We start from the raw sequence: 22,556 nt of genomic DNA, 5'->3' as shown, positions 1-22,556 counted from the left end.
TCTGCTGAGTGAGTTGATCATATATAAGCATGACTATTGCCTGTTCTGTTGTATTGATTTGTGTATTTACACATAGTAGCCCTCTTGATAACTGTAACATTATAATAGTAAGTGATGAAATTGGTAATATGAGCCCTCTAACTTTGTTCTTTTTCAAAATTGTTTGGCTCTTCTAGCTCCTTTGTTTTCTTATACAAATTTTAGATTCAGCGTGACAGGTGACAGTTGTTTTTTTTTTAAAGACCTTTACTACAGTTTAAATTCAGACTCCTAAAAACCTTTGAATACAGAGTACTTGTTCTTTATGTAAAAATTATTTTGACTCATTAAGAATTGTCTCATTTTTTGAGCTTTATGGACTTTGGTATATAATTGGGACTTCAGTAACATACAGTTGCTAATAGTGTAGCTGAGCTGTTGTGCTCTGAAGTCTTTATATCGGCACATTATAGTTTCTCAGTTCCTGAGGCCATGTTAGGGGGAAAGGATGTCCTGAGCTAATTCCATATAGGCTTTGTGGACTCCACCCCCACCACAGACCAAAGCCATCAAGACATTGGGAAAGACAAATCCCATCATCACCAAAAGGGTTGCTGGGACCTGAGGGTGGAGTTAAGCAGCCAGGTTTGGTATAAAACCAGACATGTGGGCCTTGGGGCCTCCTTCTTGGACTCCTAGCTCTTGGCTCTTATTCAGCTCTCAGAGTGCCATTTGGGATTCCAGGTCGGCAGAACGGGTAGGATGCATTTAAGACTTTATCTCCCACTTTTCTCCCTGAGTTGTACATTTCCTCATTTCCCCTTCCCTTGTAAATAAACCTTTTATTAACCTTTTGTGTGTGCCTTCAGCAGAGTATTAATAAGTCCTTTTTAAGCACGCGGGTGAAGACCCAAGTCAGGCAACCCGTTTTATATCAGGGCTGCCCTGTAACAGCCACAAGTCCAAAATCAAGTTGTGGACATGGTTGGTTCTTTCTAAAGTATGACGGGAGAATAAGTTCCAGGTCTCTCTCTCTCCTTGGCTTCTAGATGGCCGTCTCCTCCTGGGGGTTCTTTCCATTGTCTTCCCTCTATACACATCTGTCTCAGTAATCAGATTGCTCTTTTTCATAAGGACAACAGTCATAGTGGATTGGAGTCCACCCTAATGCCCTCATTTTAATTGATTACCCCTGTAAAGATCATATCTCTGAATAAGGTCACCTTCTGAGGTAATGGAATGTTAGGATTTCAGAAAATGAATTTTAGGGGGATTCAAGGAAACCTGTAAGAGTTCACCCTTCAACCTGTAACACCCCCACAAATTCATGTCCTTCTAACCTACAAAATACATTCACCCCTTTCCAACATCTCCCAATGACTGACCGAGCCTCAACTCTAAGTCCAAATGCTTATCTCTGATGGTTTATTTTGTGTCGACATGAATAGGCCTTGGCGTGTCCAGATATTTAGTCAAAAGAAACCCTGGATATGTTTATGAGCACATTTCTGCATGAGATTAACATTTGCGTAAATGTTAACATTTGGGCACCCTGAGTAAAACAGGGTGCCCTTCCTTATGTGGGTTGTCCTTATCCACTCAGCTGAAAACTTAAACAGAACCAGAAGACTGAACAAGAGGATCTCCTCTGCTTGATTGCCTGCTAGTTGGGACATCAGTTTGTTCTTGCCTTTAGACTAAAAACATCAGCTCCTCCTGAGAGCCCACCTGCCTTTGAACTTAAACTATGCCAAGGGCTCTCCTGGGACTTCTATTTGCTGACTGTAGACTTGCGAGCTTGTCAGCTTCTGTAATCACCTGCACCTGAATTTATTATAATTCCTTACAATAAATCTCAATATCTCTCTCTCCCTCCCCCCTCCCTTTTTCCCTCTCCCCGCCTGTATTATGAATTATTTATATCCATATTCATCCTGCCCATTCATTTAAAGCAGATATGGGCAAGACATGAAGAAGTTTGATGCATCCTGAGACAAAATTCTTCAACAAGCTATGAACCCGTGAAACCGAATAAGTAATCTGCTTACAAATAGTATCATGAAACAGCCATAGGATAGACATTCAGATTCCAAAAGGAAGAAATCAAAAACAGGAAAGGAGTCACAGATTCTAAGCAAGTCTGAAACCTAGCAGCATAAATTTTGTTTGACCTTAAGACCTGGAAAATAATTCTTTTTGGGTCTATACTCTGTCCTCTGGTTCAATGGGGTGTTACCTCCTACCTCCAGAGGGCCACAGAGATTCTGGCCCTGTTTATTTCACCTGTGCTCTAGAGCCCGCGGTCACAGTGCCTGTGCCACTGGCCTCTGATCTGCCTGTAGGGTCATTCTTCCCTTTTCTTGTAAGATAATACCTGCTCATAGCCTGTTAGCTTCATCAGCTCATTTCATACCTATAGAGATTCCAAGAGGCCTGATGGCCTTCCTTCATTTTGGCCCATCTCTGTCTGTTCCTTTGGTCCAAGCTGACAATGTTTTTGCTAGTACAAAATTCTCAAAAAGCTTGTTGGCCTTGAAGCAATTCGCAGGGTTCCAAGCCATCAGACACAACAAGGGTCTTCCACAGATCTTCCCTGGATGAGCACATTTCTATTCCTGGTTTCTGAAATCTGATCTGGTTGACTGGATCCATGCATCATGTACCTAATCTCTTTAAGCATATCATTGTTTAGGCACACCTTTGGCCCTATTTCCAGGGCATGTTATCTAGATAGGCCAAGAATTTTTCATGCCTTCAAATTCTAGTTCCTGTTTTTGCTTCCCAATTCTCTCTTCAATTTATCTCTTTCCTCTTTAATTTTTCTATAAGCATCAAGAAGAAACTGGGGCATATCTTCAGCACTTTGTTCAGATTATCTGTCATTTCTCATTGACCCAAAAATTGTTCAGTAGCATGTTTATTCTCTACAAATTAGTAGTTTCCTCCTCTTTCTTCTGGTTGATTTCTAATTTTATACCATTGTGATTAAAATTTATGCTTGATTGCGATCTTTGTAAATTTATTAAGACTTGTTTTATGTCCTTACATATGATCTTCCCTTGAAAAATGTTCTGTGGGGCCTCCCCTGGTGGCGCAGCAGTTGAGCACTGGGCTGCGAAGCTGCTCGCAGCTTCTGCAGTGCCGGTTCGATCCCCGGCCACCGGCAAGGGTCCCACATGGCGCGCAGACCTCTTGTGCCGCCCGCTGCTCCCCTCAGCAGTGTATTTCGTCACTCTGCCTGTTCTGTTCCATGCTCTGTCTCTGGTGAATCCTCTCACTCTCCCATGCTTCTGACTGTACCCAGTGCTTGTTCAAATAAATAAATAAATCTTTAAAAAAAAAAAAAAAAGAAAATGTTCTGTGAACACTTGAAAAGAATAATCTGTTTTGTTGGGGTAGAATGCTCTATAAATATCTGTTAAGTTCACCTGTAATTTATCATCTAAGGCCATTTTTCCTTACTTACTAGTTTGCTCACCCAGCTGTGGGTCAATATATTTACATTTTCAGATTTTCTAGATTTTTCCAACCTAATGTTTATGTCTAAGTTCATGGTTTATATTTCCACTGCTGAGAGACTGACTATGCACATTCTAGGTAATTTACAAAAATGGAACCCTAACCTGTAACCTATAGAAACCTGCCCAGGAAACCAACCTCTTGTCTATAATAAGTAGCCCAGGAAGCCAGCTTGCAAGAGGTCAATCTCAATAACTTTTGTAATAATTCACTCTAGATGATTAGGACTTGATTAATAACTGACAACTTTTTCCATCTGAGGATCAAATAGAGAAAGCCAAATACATACCCCTAGCCAATCACCTAGGATGCTTGCTCCTCATCAGCTCCGCTGCCACTTCCCTGAGCCAACAATATCCAATCTGGGTATACTTGAGGCCTTCTAATTTTCTACTGCAATGACTTATTTGCTATAGCAAGTTCTGAATAAATAGCCTTTGTTTTTCTCATTTGGTTGATCATTTATTTCAATACTAAATATATGTGGTTTCTCCCTTTTCATAGTTCATCTTCCCCATAGCTGTGTATGAAGTTCCCATTTTTCCACCTCTTTACCATTACTGATGTCATTTGACTCTTTTTGTGTTTTTTAAATTTTTTATTTTAAAATTATGCTTTTTTTTAAGTCATTATTCATTCATCTTATAAATATTTGTTGAATTCTAATAATGAGGACACTATATCTGGTGTCTGAATTGGGGATATAAAGATGAATGGTTAGGGTGACTTCTGTCACCATTAAATAGATGATTATATTTTACTTTAAAATTCCCATTTTCATGTGAGTGGTTGTGTTAGGGGGAAAGGATGTCCTGAGCTAATTCCATGCAGGCTTTGTGGACTCCACCTCCAGTCCACACCAAAGCCATCAAGACAATGAGAAAGACAAATCCCATCACCACCAAAGGGAAGGTTGCTGGGACCTGAGGGTGGAGTTAAGCAGCTAGGTTTGGTATAAAAACCAAACACGTGGGCCTTGGGGGGCTCACTCTCTCGCTCGCCTCCTGGCTTCACGGCTCCTGGCTCGCAGCCAGCTCTCAGAGTACCATTTGGGATTCCAGATCGGCAAATCGGGTAGGACACATTTAAAACTTTGTCTCCCACTTTTCTCTCTGAGTTGTACGTTTCCTCATTTGCCCTTCCCTTGTAAATAAACCTTTTATTAACCTTTTGTGTGTGCCTGCAGTAGAGTACTGATAAGTCCTTTTAAGCGCGCAGGTGAGGACCCACAGTCAGGCACCCCGTTTTGTATTGGGGCTGCCCTATAATAGTTGTGCAGAGATATAATGTCTCAGCAGTAGTTGATCTTTGACTGAGATCACTAATACACTCTTTTCTTAATGTATTTTTTCCTCTTGGATAAGTATATATAAGTAAGACTTTTGCGTTGTGTGTTAAGTATGTACTTAATTTTATAAGAAACTATAGAATTGTTTTCCAAAGTGGAGTGCCATTTTGCATTTCTGCTAGTAATATATGTGAGGGTTCTAGTTGTTCCACATCCTAGTAGCATCCTGTATTGTTAGTCTGTTGAAGTAATTTTGTAGATATTTGTGATGTTATCTGACTTCTAAATTTAGTCCAAATCCAGTGGATGGGAATGGTAATTCACTGTTTTTAATTTGCATTTGATTATTAGTGAGATAGATGTTACTGTATAAGATAGTTCTTTCTAAAGGTGGTTAAAGGATTTATAGAAAGGAGTTACAAAAATAGGTGAGAATACAATATCAAATGGTTTAGCTTTATTCATTTCTGAATAATTGGAAAACAGCCTACAAGTGCTGTTTTAGACTTTTTATTTTAAATAAAAAAACCCACATTTTTTTCTAAATGAAATTTTGAGCAGTACCATAAACAAGATGAAAACTGGAACATGTTGCATCAGGCAGCACCACACTGATAAAGAAATGAGAGTCATGGAGCAGGCTATATAATGAAGAGCAAGATCCTGGCCTTTTTATTGATACACAGCATCAGTTGTAAGGGGGAGGAGCAAAAGGAAAGAGGAAGGAGATTAAAGGGTAGGAGATTAAAGAAAGGGGAAGAATATAGAAGATCAGGGATTGTGAGTCTGCCCTCCAGGCACACTTCTCATCTGCTTGATGACTCGGTATTGTCATTGAGATCACACCCTAATCCCCAGCCATGGTTCTAATCTTATCAACAAGGCTTTCCACTGATCAGCTTTTGGGGTCCTTTGTTATACATTGGTTCCCAGCCCGTGCCCCACCCCCCCACGCCCTGTCATACCTCATGATGCATAGTGATGCATAGCCTTCACAGCTGTGATCCAGTTTTGTGCTCTTGTTTGATTTGAAGGGCACCTTGAAGGGTTGGGCTCTCTACCTAACTAATCAGGCCATTTTGACCTTGCTTAGGATTTAGAACAAAATGGTGGCCAAACAGGCTGCTTAGGAATAGCAGACCCACAGGAACATTTCCATAAAATAAAGTCAGTAGTATGGTTTTGTCTACTTGGCCTCCGACTCCCAGATTGCCTTACGTAATTTGGTGGAATCCTAGGACTTGGTGGTAATCTATCGGAGGCCTTAGGATGCCTGCTTGTGTGAGAATTGGATGAAATGCCATTCCTCATCACTTATCACAAAGATATAGAAGGGAAGTTTGATGAACTCTGTAAATGTTTGGGCTAAATGTATTCTGTTTCTTTGCTCTCTGGCAGGCAGGAATTTGTGGATGCTTATGTGAATTATGTCTTCCAAATCTCAGTTTGTGAATGGTACACAGCCTTCTCCAGTGGCTTCCTAAAAGTGTGTGGTGGCAAAGTGCTTGAGCTCTTCCAGCCTTCAGAACTGAGGGCCATGATGGTGGGGAACAGCAACTACAACTGGGAGGAACTGGAAGAGGTAAGGATGAAAGATACTCTCTTACCTCTGAGGAAACATCAGTGGACTTGTTGTAGGACAGGGAGAGGGGCAGCCCAAACCCGCAAACCTGCCTATTCTACATGGGTTCTGCCATCCGCCGCATCAACACAAAACATATGACACTTTAATGGGAAGGAACTTTAATAAAAACTAGGAAACAATACAGGTAAGGCAAAGAGTCTAGTTTCTAAATGAAGCACCCAAAGTTACCTGTCCCCTCGTGGGTAAAACTCCATCCATATGGGATCGGCCCAGAGCAAGGCCCCAAAGCCTGCCACAAGTCTAAAGCATCTTCCAGTGGGGACCCACAGAAAAGAGTCAGAAACAACCAGACAAGCCCGGAAGGAAAAGAGCAAAATCAACATCAAGATAAAAGCTGCCATGGTCACCTCCCCATGGGTCTCACCCACATCTGTGTCACCCAGTCCACGACCAAAAGACAAGCGCAGTTTCTTCACGTGTCTCTAGGCTCCATGTGCCTCCTCCAGGTCTCCTTCTGGCTCCATCCTGCTTCCTTCCTTCCTCAGTCTCTTCTTCAGCTTCTCCTCTTCCTGCTCAGCTCCACCCTCCCTTGGGTGGGGCAGGGAACTTCCCCCTTTCCTGGGGACCACCCTGTTACAGACTGGGTATGCCTAGAGCCTAGTCTTTTTGCTAGGATACTTGTTTGAAGTCCTCCTGCATTTCAGTGTTTATTTCTTAATCTTAAATATAAAAGTTATACAAATGTCCACTATAATATTACTCTTGTTTGGTAAAATAGTTTTTTCTTTTTGACTTTTCTTGATAGACTGCCATTTACAAGGGTGATTACTCAGCCACACATCCCACTGTGAAACTATTTTGGGAAACATTTCATGAGTTTCCATTGGAAAAGAAGAAGAAATTTCTCTGTAAGTATCAGTAATCTCAGTATGGCATTTGTCCACATTTTAGTCTTGCATATGGTGTAGGAAGATGTACTCTACAGTAAAGTTTAGTTCTTTTAAATGATAAGAGTATGTAAATATATTGACACATTTTGTGTTAATGATATCTCAAGGTATAACATAGGTTGTTAATCCTTATTTTTTGCCTAATGAGAGGGGTTGCATGAAAGGAAGAAAAGAAGCATTTCACTAACTTTTCAATTGCTCTAAAACTACTATATATCTATAGCCTTTGAAAATATTGCAACTGTTCATTACAGATAGAACTGAGATGTTATTTACTACAATAGCTTTATTGAGATATGATTTGCATACCATACAATTCACCTACTTTTAAAACAATTCAATGATTTATAGTAACTATTTCAGAGTTCTAAAACTATCACTTCATTTTAGAACAGTTCTCAACAGTGAACCCCATAATGATTAGTATCACTGTCCATTTCTTCCTAATCTTCCATCCCTTTGGTTTTCATCTTTATGGAGTTGCCTGTTGTGGACATTTTGTAAATATAGAACCACACAATGTATTATCCTTTTGAGAAGGGTGATACAATTGGAAAGGAGACTGAAGTCTAGTTTACAAGAACAAGTGCAATCATTTAAATATAGTTAAGTAGATCTTGTCCTAAGACTTGTCCGCTTGCATCTATGCAGGCATCTCTTTTCCTTAGTAAGCCTGCCCCTTTCAAAATAGCTCTTTCCCTGCTTGTGTCTATGCAGGCATCTCTTTTTCCCTAAAAACCTGCCCTTTTAAAATGCAAAGAGTGAATGAATGAATAAAGTTAAAATCTTTGTGTCAATGTATATAATCAGGGTCAGAAATTAGCCAGAAACAGTGTAGAAATTTTATCTATAATAAAACACACAAACAAAAAACACAGCAGTTGAAAGACAGTCTCTTTCACTTTATAAAAAGGAGAAAGGTAAATATTAAATGGTTTCACTTATATATGGAAGTCAGACAAAGGGTTAGACAAAGACAAACTTTAATACCAACCCTTGAAAACTGACCATAGATCTGAGGCATCCAGGAAAGGGTGGGGAGAGGGAGATAGAGTGGGAGGGATGAACCGGGTAGCAGGGGAAGAGTACAGTTCACTATGGCAGAGAACTATGGGTGCTTTAGTGGTGGGAGAGCAGTGGTGACCACACCTGAGGAAAATATTAACAAGGACCCAAAACAATGGCACTTCATTAATAAAAAAAAAAATTACTTAAAAAAAAAAGTAAAATTAAAAAAAGGAGCATATATCGATATTATTGTAGTATATACCCTCAGATTCAACTGCTCACATGGAGTAAGAATGAGAGAAGGTACAGCTCTCACACAAGATTTCTTTCTTTTTTTTTTTTTCAATTTTATTTTATTTTATTTTTATTTTTTTTAAATAATAAATTTTATTTTTATATTCCCCCATACAAATGCACATGCCCCATTCTGACCCCAATCCTTCCCCTCCCGCCCCCCACCCCCCACAAAGTGTCTCTGGTTCATAGTTTTTTGTTGATTTTGATTTTCACTTTCTTATATTCATTTTCCTGGTCCCTTATTTAAGTTTTCTAGATTCCTGCTATGAGTGAGACCATCCGGTATTTTTCTTTTTCTTTTTGGCTTATTTCGCTGAGCATGATCCCTTCCAGCGCCATCCATGTTGCTGCAAATTGCATGTGTTTATCTTTTTTGAATGCTGAGTAATATTCCATGGTATATATGTACCACATCTTCTTGATCCAGTTATCTATTTTTGGGCATTTGGGTTGTTTCCAAAGCTTAGCTATTGTAAACAGTGCTGCTATAAACATAGGGGTGTAGGTGTTCTTTGGAATTGATGTTTCTGTGTCCTTTGGGTAAATACCTAGCAGTGGAATTGCTGGATCATATGGAAGCTCTATGTTTAGTAGGTCCAGAAATCTCCACACAGCTCTCCATGGTGGTTGGACCAGTTTGCACTCCCACCAACAGTGCAGAAGAGTTCCTTTTTCTCCACACCCTCGCCAACATTTGTTGTTGCTAGTTTTTTTAATATGTGCCATTCTCACTGGTGTAAGATGGTATCTCATGGTAGTTTTGATTTGCATTTCCCTGATTACAAGTGATGTTGAAAATTTTTTCATATGTCTGTTGGCCATTTGCATTTCCTCTTCAGAGAAGTTTCTTTTTAGCTCTTCTGCCCATTTTTTGACTGGATTATTTTCTTTGTTGTTGTTGAGTGTCATCAGCTCTTTGCAGATTTTTGTGATCAGTCCTTTATCATTAGTGTTGTGTGCAAAAATGTTCTCCCAGTTGGTGGGGTTTCTCTTTGTTTTTGTTATTGTCTCTTTTGCTGTGCAGAAGCTCTTTAATTTGATGTAGTCCCAGTTGTTTATTTTTGCCTTCAGTATCACTGCTTTGGGTGATGTGTCTGTAAAGATGTCTTTTATGTGCAAATCCCGTAGTGTTTCGCCTATATTTCCTTCTATGTATTTTATGGTTTCAGGTCTTATGTCTAGTTCTTTAATCCATTTTGAGTTGATTTTTGTGTATGGTGTGAGGTAGTGGTCAAGCTTCATTCTTTTGCATGTAGCGACCCAGTTTTCCCAGCACCATTTATTGAACAAACTTTCTTTGCTCCAATGCATAGTCTTTGCTCCTTTGTCAAAGATTAGTTGACCATAAATCTGTGGGTTTATTTCTGGATTTTCTATTCGATTCCATTGGTCTGTATGTCTATTCTTGTTCCAATACCATGCAGTTTTGATGATTATGGCTTTGTAGTAGAGTTTGAAGTCTGGGAGTGTGATGCCTCCATTTCCTTCTTTTTTTTCAGTAGAGCTTTGGCTATTCGGGGTTTTTGGTGATTCCATATGAATTTCATCAATAATTGTTCTATTTCTTTGAAGAATGACATTGAAATTTTGATTGGAATAGCATTGAATCTGTATATTGCTTTTGGTAGGATGGCCATTTTAATAATGTTTATTCTTCCAATCCATGAGCAGGGGATGTCTTTCCATTTCTTCACACAAGATTTCTTAAAAAGAGTCTCACTTCTCTGTCTAGTTTCATTGACCCTTGAGAAGCAGAGACCCTTTCATAGGAGTCTAATGAAAGGTTAAGGTTTGCCAGGTGAGGTCAAAGACTGTGAAAATCAAGAGAAGCCTTCTGTTAGGCATGGGGATTTATTTTTTTCTGTCCGGACACACTTAGAATTATGGGGATTTTTATGAACTCTACAGATTTTAGCAAGAAAGAATATTTATAACATTGCAAGCTCAGGTAAAAGTAGATTATTTGCAGGTGCTTTTTAACTAATGGTTTTCATTGTAGTCATTTCCAGCAAATCAAATATGAGATAGTTACTTAGCAGTAGAAAACAGAGAAAGATAACTAAGTCTGTCTTTCTCTTATTTTTCCTCTTCAAGTCACAGTGTGTCACAAAAATAAAAGGTGAGAGATATGAAAAGGAAAGCAAACATATCCCAAATAGAAATTTACTAGCAAGTAGTATAAGAACCAGACAGTTGAGTGGTAAAGAGATTTTGAAGTCAGATAGACTGTGGTCTTCTTCTTGATATCCCCCTGAGGTTGTCTCGTCTCTTTCTATGTCACTAATTCCTTTCCTCTTTGATTTTTTGAAGACTTGTAACATTTGTGAGGGCATACATTTGATTGAGAACATTTTATAGTTGAGGACATTTTAAAATATCTTTTCACTAGATGAATTATTTCAGTGTATAATGAGCCTGAAATTAGCCAACAAAAAGTGTAGAATTTTTAACCATATAAAACCAAATAACAGAGGAAATGATTCTAGATAGCAGTATAGGAAGAGCCTGAATTCACCTCCTCCCACAACACCCCAAATATACAAGTATGTATGGAACAGTTTTCTATGAAAAGGTTCTGCGAATGAGCCAAATAACTCCTACATATCAAGGGACAAAGGACAACATCAAAATGGATGGAAAAGGCAGAAACATGGTCTTGACAAGGAACATAATCAGGAAGGATTTCACAAATAGGGATTTTTTTTTTCCCCAGAGAGGAGTGGGAGTTCATGCCCCATACCAGGCACCCCAACCCTTGGCACCTACAAGAGAGACATAGCCCCCATACAGTTATCTTTGAAAATCAGTGGGACTTCTGACCAGGAGCCACAAGAGGAAGTGAACTAAGAGTCCACACTTAAAGGGTAGGCATGCAGTCTCACCCAGCCCCATTGCAAAAGTAGCATTTTTAACCCTTTGCACTCCGAACCATTCTGGACATTGGCTACCAATGTCCCCTGAGAGGGGACAGCGGAGTGCAAAGGGTTAAAAAGTGTCGAAATTAAACATGTAAGTGACTCATTAGCTAATTTTAATATGGTAAGGAAGTCAAGGGTCTGTTGAAACTTTCTCCAGCCATGGAAGTAATGGAATGTGCCTTCTTTTTTTAAGATTTATTTTATTTATACAAGAGCCGGGGTACAGGCCAAAGGCGCGGGAGGGTGAGAGGATTCACCAGAGACAGAGCAGGGAGCAGAACAGGCAGACAGACTGAAAGCACTACTGAGGGGAGCAGTGGATGCGACAGAAGAGTTCTGCCGCGCTATGTGGGTATCTCCCTGGCCGTCCTGGAATTAAACACGCGCTGCAGAGACTGCAGACAGCTTCACAGCGCTGTGCTCAACCCTCTGCACCACCAGGGAGGCCCCAGGAAGGTGCCATTTTCACACTCCCCCTAATCATGTTAGAGTCCCCAGGCTTCCTGTGCATGCCCATGGTCCTGCTGAAACTAGAGGAGCCCTTGGGGAATGTAAGCCTGGAGATGCTATCCTTTCATTCACCCTTGTTATATAACTCACTATTACCTCCCAGAAAGAAAACATTATACTCTCGTCTAGGTCTCCCAATTCCTTCATCTACCACCAGGGGGACAGCTCCATATCACCTGGTGTGGAGGCCAGCAGGGTTTACAATTGTGCCACCATAGGACCACACATATTGGCATATGTTGAAAGTTAATACCTGAGGGTCTTGTCTCCAATTAGTCTGAAACTAAATGATAAAAAGAGATCCTTCCCTTTGGACTGTGACAGGTCTTGGTATACCTCAATAACAGGGACCTATCAAGAATAAACAAGACTATCTATATAACCACAAAGGTTGATGAGAAAACCAAATACTAGGGGTAAAGTTGAATGATAAGGTCACTTATCATTCATTGATGATGAATGGCCATTTGTTCAATTTTGGAAGACATTGATGTTTTGCCTTATAAATAGAAACATAGTCAATCAAAATGGGGGTAACAGATGAATGTGTTTCCAAGGAAAAAACAAGATGAAACCTCAGAAAAAGACCTTACTGATGCAGAAAAATCTACCAGATAAAGAATACAATTAGTCATAAAGATGCTCACCAAATTCAGGAGAATTGGTGAATGCAATGAGAATTTCAATAAAGAGATAAGCCATATCTAAAATACCAGTTGGGCATCCCTGGTGGTGCATGGGTTAAAAAGTCTCAGCATTATCAAGCTATTGCAAGCCACTTCAGCATGAATTCAATCCCAGGCTAGGGAGCTAACTCACATTGTGCAGCAGACCTCTTGTTTTTCCTGCTGCTCTCTTCAGCGTGTATTCAGTAGAACTGCCTGTTCTACTTCCCTATTTTATCTCTGGTGAAACCTCTCACCCTCCTCCACCCCACACCTCTGGCCTACACCCCAGTTCTTGTATGCATAAATAAATAAAAATAAAAATAAATCTTAAAAAAGTACCAATCAGAAATCACAGAACCGGGCCTCCCTGGTGGTGCAGGGGTTAAGGACAGCACTGTCAAGCTAACACCAGCCACTGCAGCACAATTGATCCCCGGCCAGCCAGGAAGCAACCCACATGGCGCAGCGGACCTCTCCTGCCTCACCTGCTGCTCCCCTCAACAGTGTTTTTAGGTGATCTTCCTGTTCTACTCCCCCACTCTCTCTGGTGAATCCTCTTGCCCCTTACACCCCCCAAAACCTCTGGACTTTACCACAGTTCTTGTATGCATAAATAAATAAATCTTTAAAAAAAGAAAAAGAAATCGCAGAACCTAAGAATATAATGGCTGACCTGAAAAGTACAGCAGACTTCATAAAACAACATTTTTATGCTAAAACATAAGAATGATAAAAAATAAGAATGATAAAACATGAAGAAAGAGCAATGGATCCTACCCAAGCAAACCAACAAAAAGAAAAAAGAATTTAAAAGAAAGATAGCTTATGGGACATCATCAAGCAGAATAACATTTGCATTAGTAGGATTCTAGAAAGAACAGAGAAGGGGTAGAAAAGTATTTGAAGAAATAATGGTGGAAAGCTTCCCTGACCTAGGATAGTAAAAAGGTATTCCATACCAAGAAACACAGCAAGTCAAGCAAGATGAACCCAAAGTGATTCATACCAAGACATATTATACTCAAAACATCAGACGTTAAAGATAAAAGGAGAATCTTAAAAGCAGCAAGAAAAACAAAACATTACATACAGAGGAACCCTCCTATGTGACTATTAGTAGAGTTTTCAACAGAAACACTGCAAGCCAAAAGAAAGTGGTGTGATATATTCAAAGTACTGAAAGGAAAAAAAAAAACTTTCAACCAAGAATACACTAACTTGAAAGGTTACTACTCAAACTGAAGGAGAGATAGAATTCTGTAGATAAGCAAAATTTGAAGAGTTTCTCATTAAAATATCCTTATACAAAATATTAAAGGGACTCCTATAAGCTGAAAAGATATGGCACTAAGTAGTAGCAAGAAAACAAATGAAAGAAAAAAATCTACACTGGTAAAGTAAAGGTAATGGATAAAGTACTTATAAAGCAAGCATAAAGCTTAAAAGACAAAAGTAGGAGTATTGACTAAAATGCAATAATTACTTAAGGGATACCTAAAATAAAAAGATATAAAAGGTAACAAAACCACAATGTGGACAACTTGGGCAACCCAAACAAAATGTATACGTTTTTAGAATCATGATTTTCCAAGACTCAATCAGAAAGAAATAGGAAATCTGAAGTGAATACAATGAGTGGATTACTACTGGACAAATTACTAATCAGGAGATTAAAACAGTCATCAAAAAGCTCCCTAAGAAGAAAAGTCTAGGACCATTCTGCTTACTGGTGAATTCAACCAAACATTCAAGGGAGATTTAGGAGATTTAATACCTGTCCTTCTCAAAATCTTACAAAATAATGGAAGAGGAAGGAAAACTTCCAAATTCATTTTGTGATGCTAGCATTACCTTGATACCAAAACCCTTTAACCATATCACACACAAAAATAAAATCATAGGCTATCACTATCCCTAATGAACGTCAACAAAATATTAGCAAATCAAGCAATACTACATTAAAACGCTCATATGCCATGATCAAGTGAGATTTATCCCATGCACAAGGATGGCGCATCATCTAGAAATGAATCAATACATTACATTTGCAAAGTAAAGAATAAAAATTGTTAATATCGACAGTATATTTCTATATATTAATATACACAGAAAAAGCAGCTGATAAAACAACATCCATTTTTGATAAAAACTTTTAACAAAGTGGGTAGAGGGGGAAAAAAAAAAACTTCAATATAGTAAAGGCCATGTTTAACAAGCTCACAGCTCACATCATACTCAGTGGTGAAGCTAAAAACTTTTTCTATAAGAGTAGGAACAACATAGGATGTCAGCTCTTTTCCACTGGATATGCAGAAGGGTGAGAGGATTCACCAAAGACAGAGCGGGGAACAGAACAGGCAGACTGACTGAAATACCCTGCTGAGAGGAGCAGCAGGCAAGACAGGAAAGGTCTGATGCGCGATGTGGGTATCTCGCTAGCCAGCTGGGATCGAACCCATACTGCAGAGGCTGCAGGCAGCTTCATAGTGCTGCGTTCAACTGCCTGCACCACCAGGGGAGGCCTGGAACTTAAGTATATTAAGTGAAAAAGACAGAAAGACAAGCACCATACTATTTAACTTACGTGGAGAATCTAAGAAACAAAATAAAATTCATATAGAAAATAGTTTGGTGGTTACCAGAGAGGAAGGGGGTGAAGGAGTAGGTAAAATGGGTGACAGGTATCAGGAGGTACAAATTTCCAGTTATATTTTGAGAAACCTCCATATTGTTTCCCATAGGGAGTGGACCAGTCTGCATTCCCACCCACAGAGTATGAGGGTTCCTTTACCTCCACATTCTTGCTAACACTTGTTTCTGGTCTTTTTGATATGGCCCATTCTCATCAGTGTGATGTGGTATCTCATTGTGGTTTTGATTTGTGTTTCCCTGATCATTGATGATGAGCAGTTTTTCATGTGCCTATTGGTCATCTACTAATTGGTCTATTTTTTAGAGAAGTGTCTATTTTTTTAATTAGGTTACTTGTTTTCTTGTTGCCGAGTTGTATGGATTCTTCGTAGATTTTGCATATTAGCTCCTTGTCTGATATATGATATGCAAATATTTTCTCCCATTCAGTACAACAGTGTGGAGGTTTCTTAAAATATTAAACACAGTTTTGCTGTAGGCTCCAGTAATTATACTCCTAGGTATTTACCCCAAAGAATATGAAACACTAATTTGAAGATACCCATGTACTCTGTACATTGCAGCACGATTTACTGTTGCCAAGGCATGGAAACAACCTAAGTGCTCAGCAACAAGTGATGGATAAAGATGTTGTATAAACACAATGGATTACTACTCAGCTATATGAGAGATGAAATTTTGCTCGTGACTACATGAGTAGAACTGGTGGGGATTATACTAAGCAAAATAAATCAGAAGGAGAAAGACAAACAATAGATGATTTTACTCATATGTGGAACATAAAGGAACAGACAAAATTAAACCAAAACAAACCCTTGAAATCTGTCTGTAGGATTAAGGCTACCAGAGATGGAGGGGTGGGAGGGGACTCAGCGGCCTGTGGTGGAGGTTACTGGTGCTTCCGTGGTGGGTGTGGTGTGATCGCAAACATTGGAAGCAATGTGAACTTGTACCCTCAAGCATACAGTGTTGTAAACCAATGTTACTACCTCACTAAAGTAATTTTTTTAAGAGACAACTTCCCCAAATTTCCAGTTATAAAATGAATACATCATGGGGGTGTCGTATACAGCCTGTTGTCCAGAGGCAATAATTATATTACAAATTTGAAAAATTGCAAAGGTTAGACTGGAAATAGACTTACTGTGATGATCATTTCACATTATATACAAGGGTCAAGTCTATGTTGTACATCTGAATCTGTCGATTATATTTCAATTCTCTTATTATAGTTCACAAACAACAACAAAACCCAGGATTCGAAAGGCGTTTTCTTTTAAGAATGAGTACATTTATACTAACACGGTAGTTGTCAGCACACAAAAATGATTGTACTTCTCCTGCAAGCCACAGGGTGTCACACCTGCCTCTCTGTCCCTGGGAGGGCAAGCGCAGCTTCTCCTGGGAGTAGCTGGTAATGGTAATGTCAATCCCTTTCTCTGCAGTGTTCCTGACCGGCAGTGATCGGATCCCCATCTACGGCATGGCGAGCCTGCAGATTGTCATCCAGTCCACGGCCAGTGGAGAGGAGTACTTACCCGTGGCCCACACTTGTTATAACCTTCTTGACCTCCCCAAGTACAGCAGCAAAGAAATCCTGAGCGCACGGCTGACCCAGGCACTTGACAACTACGAGGGGTTTAGTTTGGCCTGAGGCTCCCCAACTTGCCCCATATGTCCCTCCCTTCCTCAATGTCCACATTGAGGACTATACAGAAAATCATGGGGAGTGAGTTCTATTTTTTTATTGTATAAGTGGGGTGGCACTTTTGAATCCTGAGCCTGGTTGTTGTGTTTCTGGGCTTGTAAACGGTAAGCTACCTTTTTGAAAATTCAGGGCCTGGGAGTGGGGTGAAAAATTGGCTCTTTATAGGAGGTATTTTTGTTTTTAAACCAAATTTCCCAGTGTTCCCTGCACTTGTGAATATGTTGCACTCTGCTGGGTAAAATGGCAGTGGATTTTTAAATTTCATTTCCCAAATGTCTCTCTCAGCCCTGATCTTTCCTCACAGTGCTTCATGGTCCTTCTCTGAGTTGTCATTCCTCATTCTCATCTCACCTGTCATTTCTTCCCTGCACATGCAGAATGTCTCCATTCTCTGTAGCCTGGAAAATGCTCCTGGCTTGTGGCAGCCCTACCATAAGGCCTCAGGAGGAAAGGACTACTTCAGAAATTTCCAGTTCTAACAAATTGAATCTGGGTCCATTACTTCTGTTGAACTCTTAAGAATTTACTGGAGCCTTTAGGAACACATCTTGCCTTTTTTTTAAAAAAAAAAAAAAAAAAAAAAGGTCTTAGGGAATAGCAATCTTTCCAGCAGCTTAGCATTGCACCTGAGCCTGATTTTGTTGCGTTGCTCAGCCATGTCCCTCTGACTACAAGGTGAGGTGATAAGCTCTGCCCTTTCTCTTATCTAGCTTTTGGAGCAATTTTCATTAATATTTTGAAGAGTATTTTCTCTAAGAAAAGCAGAAATAATACATTTATGTCCCTTTCTCTATCTCTTTCTCTGTCGCTCTTCTCTCTCCCTTCCCCTATTTTACTTTTTTCTCTTCTTCATCCCATTCTGTTACCTGCTACCTTCTTCTTCTCTCCTAGTGAATGCATGCAGTCTGTTCTTTTTTTATTTCTATTTAAACTGTAAAATTTCTACTTGGTTTTTTTTTTCTTCTTCCCTAATTGCTAAAACTTAAGGACATTATTATGGAACTTTTGTTTATTGCATTTGAAATGTTTGTTTACAATGCAGTTTCAGGGGGGATTGTGTTTAAAGCAAATATATGTATCTCAAAAATGATATGCTTAACCTTCTTCATCATGGGATAAGAAAATTCTACATGATCAAAGAATCCATGTCAGTCTAATTTTAAATTCCTAGTCACTAGAGAAAAGACTTATTTATATAAAATGAAGTATTTATGAAATGTGATACAGCATTAAATCTCAATGAAGGATTGTAGATTTTTGCTTTTTGTTTTTAAAACTTATTCCAATTGCTAAATTGGTAGTTTTTCAGTCTTTATAAAACAAGATTAAAAATGATATACAGTTATATGAAATGTTTATTTTCTATGTGTGTGCCTATAGTTCAATATCATGCAATAAATTTGGTGTTTTAACTTAAAACTATTGTACTTGCAGAAAAGATAGCTTGCTTTCAGTAGAAGTATTAGGTCACCCACCCAAATAATGTAATAGAAAGTCAAATTTGGTACCTGCTATAAAAAAGTAGAAGCAAATGCTGGGGAAACGGAAAGTAAAATGGGCAGGAGCAGGTGGGGTAGTTGGGGACAGGTGGTGGGAAGCAAGTGGCATTATGGTGAGTGGAATTTTTAAAGGTTCATGGAGTGGATGGCTTTAGCAAAGGCTGGAATGTGGGGACATATTTAAGGAAGGGCCAAAACAATTTGAAGAAAATCAGAGGAAATGGAGCCTGATGATAAGTCTGGGGAGAAAGAAGTTTGATGGGTTGAGGATTCAGATAAGCACTGAAACTAATTGGTAGTCAAATTGGATTGTTAAAATATTCAGAAACTTAGGGTGGGTAGGAGTAGGAGACAGTGATAGAGGATTTGGACCTGGTTTTAGGTAGAAAAATATGGATGAGGGTAAATTTGGAAGAACTGGATTGGAAAGGACTGAGCACGGAGCAGAGCTAAGAACGGTGGGCAGTGGAAGTAGAAGTCTGCTTGTAACAGTATTGGTAGAAGCGGGCTGATGGGGCCCACAGGGACGGTGATTTAAAGGAGAACCAAATTCATTAATCTAGTGATTAATACCCATTAGCCCATATTATGCACCAAATGTATAGGAAGTGCAGCAAAAAGAAACTTTTAATATATATTAAGAACTATAATATATTGTTTTATCAGACTTCATAGTTTAAAAGTGGTAAACTATCTATTGGTGATAAAGAGAACAGTAGTTTTCCATTGACAACTTCCATTCAAACATTTACTAACATAGGTGCTAATTAGAGGAACAAAAAACTGCCACATATAATTTTGAACAGAAATAGCCAACTTATTTTACATTTCTGGGCCTCAGAACCCTCATTTATGAAATACGGGGATTGGACCAGATAATTTCTCCCACCCAAGTACTAACCAGGCCCGATCCTGCTTAGCTTCCGCGATCAGATGAGATCGGGCGCGTTCTGAGTGGTATGGCCGTAGACTGGACCATATAATTTCTAAGACCCCTTTGAGCTCTCAGATGCTAAATTTCCATCACTGAAGTAGAGTGTCTGCACAGAGATACCCAATAAATATTTCTAAATATTTATTGCACACAAAATTCTTTGCTGCTTCTAAATTACTGTTTGTTTTTCTGAGAGATTTTCCTTTTTTCTGTTCTTCACTGGTTGCTTTAGATGGATTCAGGATGGGCATTTTTGGATTTAACTATTTACGTTTGTAGCTACCATCTCTCCCCTGAAAACCTTTGGAAGTTTCTTCACCATTTCAGGCATCTACCAATTTAATGAAATTATTTGGCTACTATTGTTGGTGGTGGGGAGCAATTCAATGAAAGATTAACTAGGTTATCTAGCTAATTCTGATGCCTACATCCATTCCTGTGAAAGCCTTTTGAGGACTTGAATGATTCTCTTTAATAGCCCTATAAGGCAGGGTTTGACACAATATAGTCCATAATGGGACTTACATTTTTAAAAGATTTGAAAGCAAATAAAGAAAGGCTATGTGATAGGGATGGTAGCCTACAAAGCCTAACTTGTGAACATCTGACCCTTTACAGAAAAAGGTTTGCCAACCCCTATGAGACTGGACTAACAGGAATCACAGCAGAGAAGATAACCTTACTGGAGTCCTAGGAGGACGTTGGGGTGTAGTTGACATTGTACCAGTAAGAGCAAGTATTTGAGGTTTTCTGCCGAAGGAGTAAGAGAATCAACCTTTGTCTAAGATGAACCCACAGACATGGCTTCTAATGTTGACTGTAAGAACTATGTGTTGTTCGTGTGCTGCGCCAGCCCCTACGCAAGCGTTTGCTTTGCACCACCCAGTTTAATTGCCGCCACTGCCCTCCTGGCTCAACTGATTATTAGCTGTGTGGCCTTGGGCAGGCTTCTTATCCTCTTTCCAGCTTGTTTCTCTCCTCGAAAGAAAATACTTCTTTCATCCCTGTTTGCTTTTAATGGAAATAGAAATCATGCTACTTCATGAAGTCATGAGAATTAAATGAATTCATGAAAAGCACAAGAACAGTGTTTAGTACATACACAACCAGCTTTCAGTAACAGTACCATTATCATCACAGCTTTTCACATGAAGAAATCAATGGTCAGAGAAAATACCTTGCTCTCTGTCATGAAGTGTTGGGACTTGGGCTTGACCATTATGTCCAGCTGTCTGAGACCGGCAGCAAATGGCATTGGAGATGGAGAATAGAGGTGAAGCCACTTGGTGGCCAAAGAAAAAGGGACATGGAGGATGTGGCACATAACTTTATCACTCGTCTGCAAAGACACTGTTGTGAGTTTTATTTGACTGCCAACCTGCCATTCCATAAGGCAGCTGTAAAATTGTGGGACCAAAGTGCCAATCCCGTGTGCAGTTCTCATGGCATCTGCAGGGTCCCAGGTGGAACTGGGTGTCACTGACTAGGGGAGGGAGTCTCCGTTGGCCACTAGAGGTCAGGGGCCAAGGGTGTTTCTTGTTTTGTGTCATATGCTCCCTCTTTATCCTGCCCCAGATGCCCGTGGTGCCTCTTCGTGACACTGGGAGAGGGCTGGACTTCACGCCCTTTAGGGCATCACTTTAGAAGTTTTCCACAAGACTTTTAAAATGAACTTTTCATTTTTCAATATTTTAGATTTATAGAAAAGTAGCCAAGAGCGTACAGCAAGTCCTTATATACTCATTCAGTTTCCCCTAATGTTAACATATTATCAAGGTATATTATTAAAAGGAACCAACAGTGGGATGCCACTGTTCACAAAACTCCAGGTTTTATGTTTTACCACTGAAGTTTGTTTTCTAAGGTTCCAATCCAGGACCCCCGCCCCATTGCATATAGAACAATAGATTTTTAGTAAGTACTGGGTCCTTGGCTTTGTTCTGCTAGAACTTGGGGGTGCATATTCTATGCCCTCCCCCAGTAGTCCTACTTTATAGTCTCAAGGCGGAGAGTAAGTGAAGGCTCTTTTACTCTCTTACTCCTGGTGACCTGAAGGAAGGTCACCAGGGCACTCCAGGGACCTGCAGACTGTCATGCAGATGTCACAAACATCTTTCTCACAGGTGGACTCCTGCTTCAGCAAGTGGTTCTGTTTAAGAAGTAGGAACCAGTGGACGTTAAGGCCTCAGTGGCTGTCAAAGGCAGAATTCCCCAAGGGGAAAGCATAGGAGGAAAGAGAAGGCTTATATTTATATAAATTTGGGGCTCTCTGGGTTAAAGAAAGTTAAACTTGACTGCAATACTTAGATAGCTTTGTGACACTAAAGGGATGAGAGTATACAGCATTTCACAAGTGGAGTTCTCCACTGAATCCCCTACCTTTTGACTGTGTGCACATGGGGGTAGGGAGATCTTACTTAGTATTTCTTAATTCCCAGAACCACAGTTGAAGTTAATGGTCAAATAGTAGCTTCTGGGCTGGTTAGGTGCTGGCAGAGGGCACAGGAGTGCCACACATCCTAGCCCTGCACATCTTTTCCATTTGATTGTTCCTAAGTTAGGAGACAAGATGATGTCACCAAAATGACAGTGTAGGAGACCCCAGCCTCCACCTGCCTACAAAGGTCAATAATTAAATTGTTACCCATAAACAAAATAACCCTAGTAGAATGCCAGAGACCACTTAAGAAATTCAGCAGGGCCTCCCCGGTGGCGCAGCGGTTGAGCGCTGGGTTGCGAAGCTGCCTGCGGCCTCTGCGGCGCCGGTTCGATCCCCGGCTGCTCCCCGGCCACCAGAGGAGGGTCCCACATGGCGCGCAGACCTCTCCTGCCGCCCGCTGCTCCCCTCAGCAGTGTACTTCGGTCCTTCTGCCTGCTCTGCTCCCTGCTCTGGCTCTGGTGAATTCTCTCACCCTCCCGCGCTTCTGACTGTACCCAGTGCATGTATAAACAAAACAAACAAACCAGCAAACAAATAAATAAAGCATGCCTCTATAAAAATAAAAATAAAAATAAAAATAAAAATAAAAATAAAAAAAAAA

General features: G+C 39.9%; 1 protein-coding gene across 4 annotated transcripts in view; it reads left to right on the top strand.

The window, feature by feature from the left end:
• HERC3 (HECT and RLD domain containing E3 ubiquitin protein ligase 3) overlaps nt 1-17,028 on the top strand; it is a gene marked incomplete at both ends in the record, with an annotated part of 97,001 nt that extends 79,973 nt beyond the window's left edge. For 3 of the 4 annotated variants that reach the window (XM_084233105.1, XM_084233102.1, XM_084233104.1), the window contains 3 exons: nt 6,185-6,368; nt 7,177-7,279; nt 16,820-17,028. In XM_084233105.1, the coding sequence (XP_084089231.1) occupies nt 6,185-6,368; nt 7,177-7,279; nt 16,820-17,028 (496 nt within the window). The remainder of the gene's footprint in view (nt 1-6,184; nt 6,369-7,176; nt 7,280-16,819) is intronic. The other variant, XM_084233103.1, reaches the window with a different exon arrangement.
• Between the last annotated feature and the right edge of the window lie 5,528 nt (nt 17,029-22,556).

This window comes from Talpa europaea, assembly GCF_964194135.1.
Source record: "Talpa europaea genome assembly, chromosome: 5".
In the NCBI taxonomy this organism is placed as follows: domain Eukaryota; kingdom Metazoa; phylum Chordata; class Mammalia; order Eulipotyphla; family Talpidae; genus Talpa; species Talpa europaea.
This window is presented reverse-complemented; position numbering and strand designations above follow the sequence as displayed.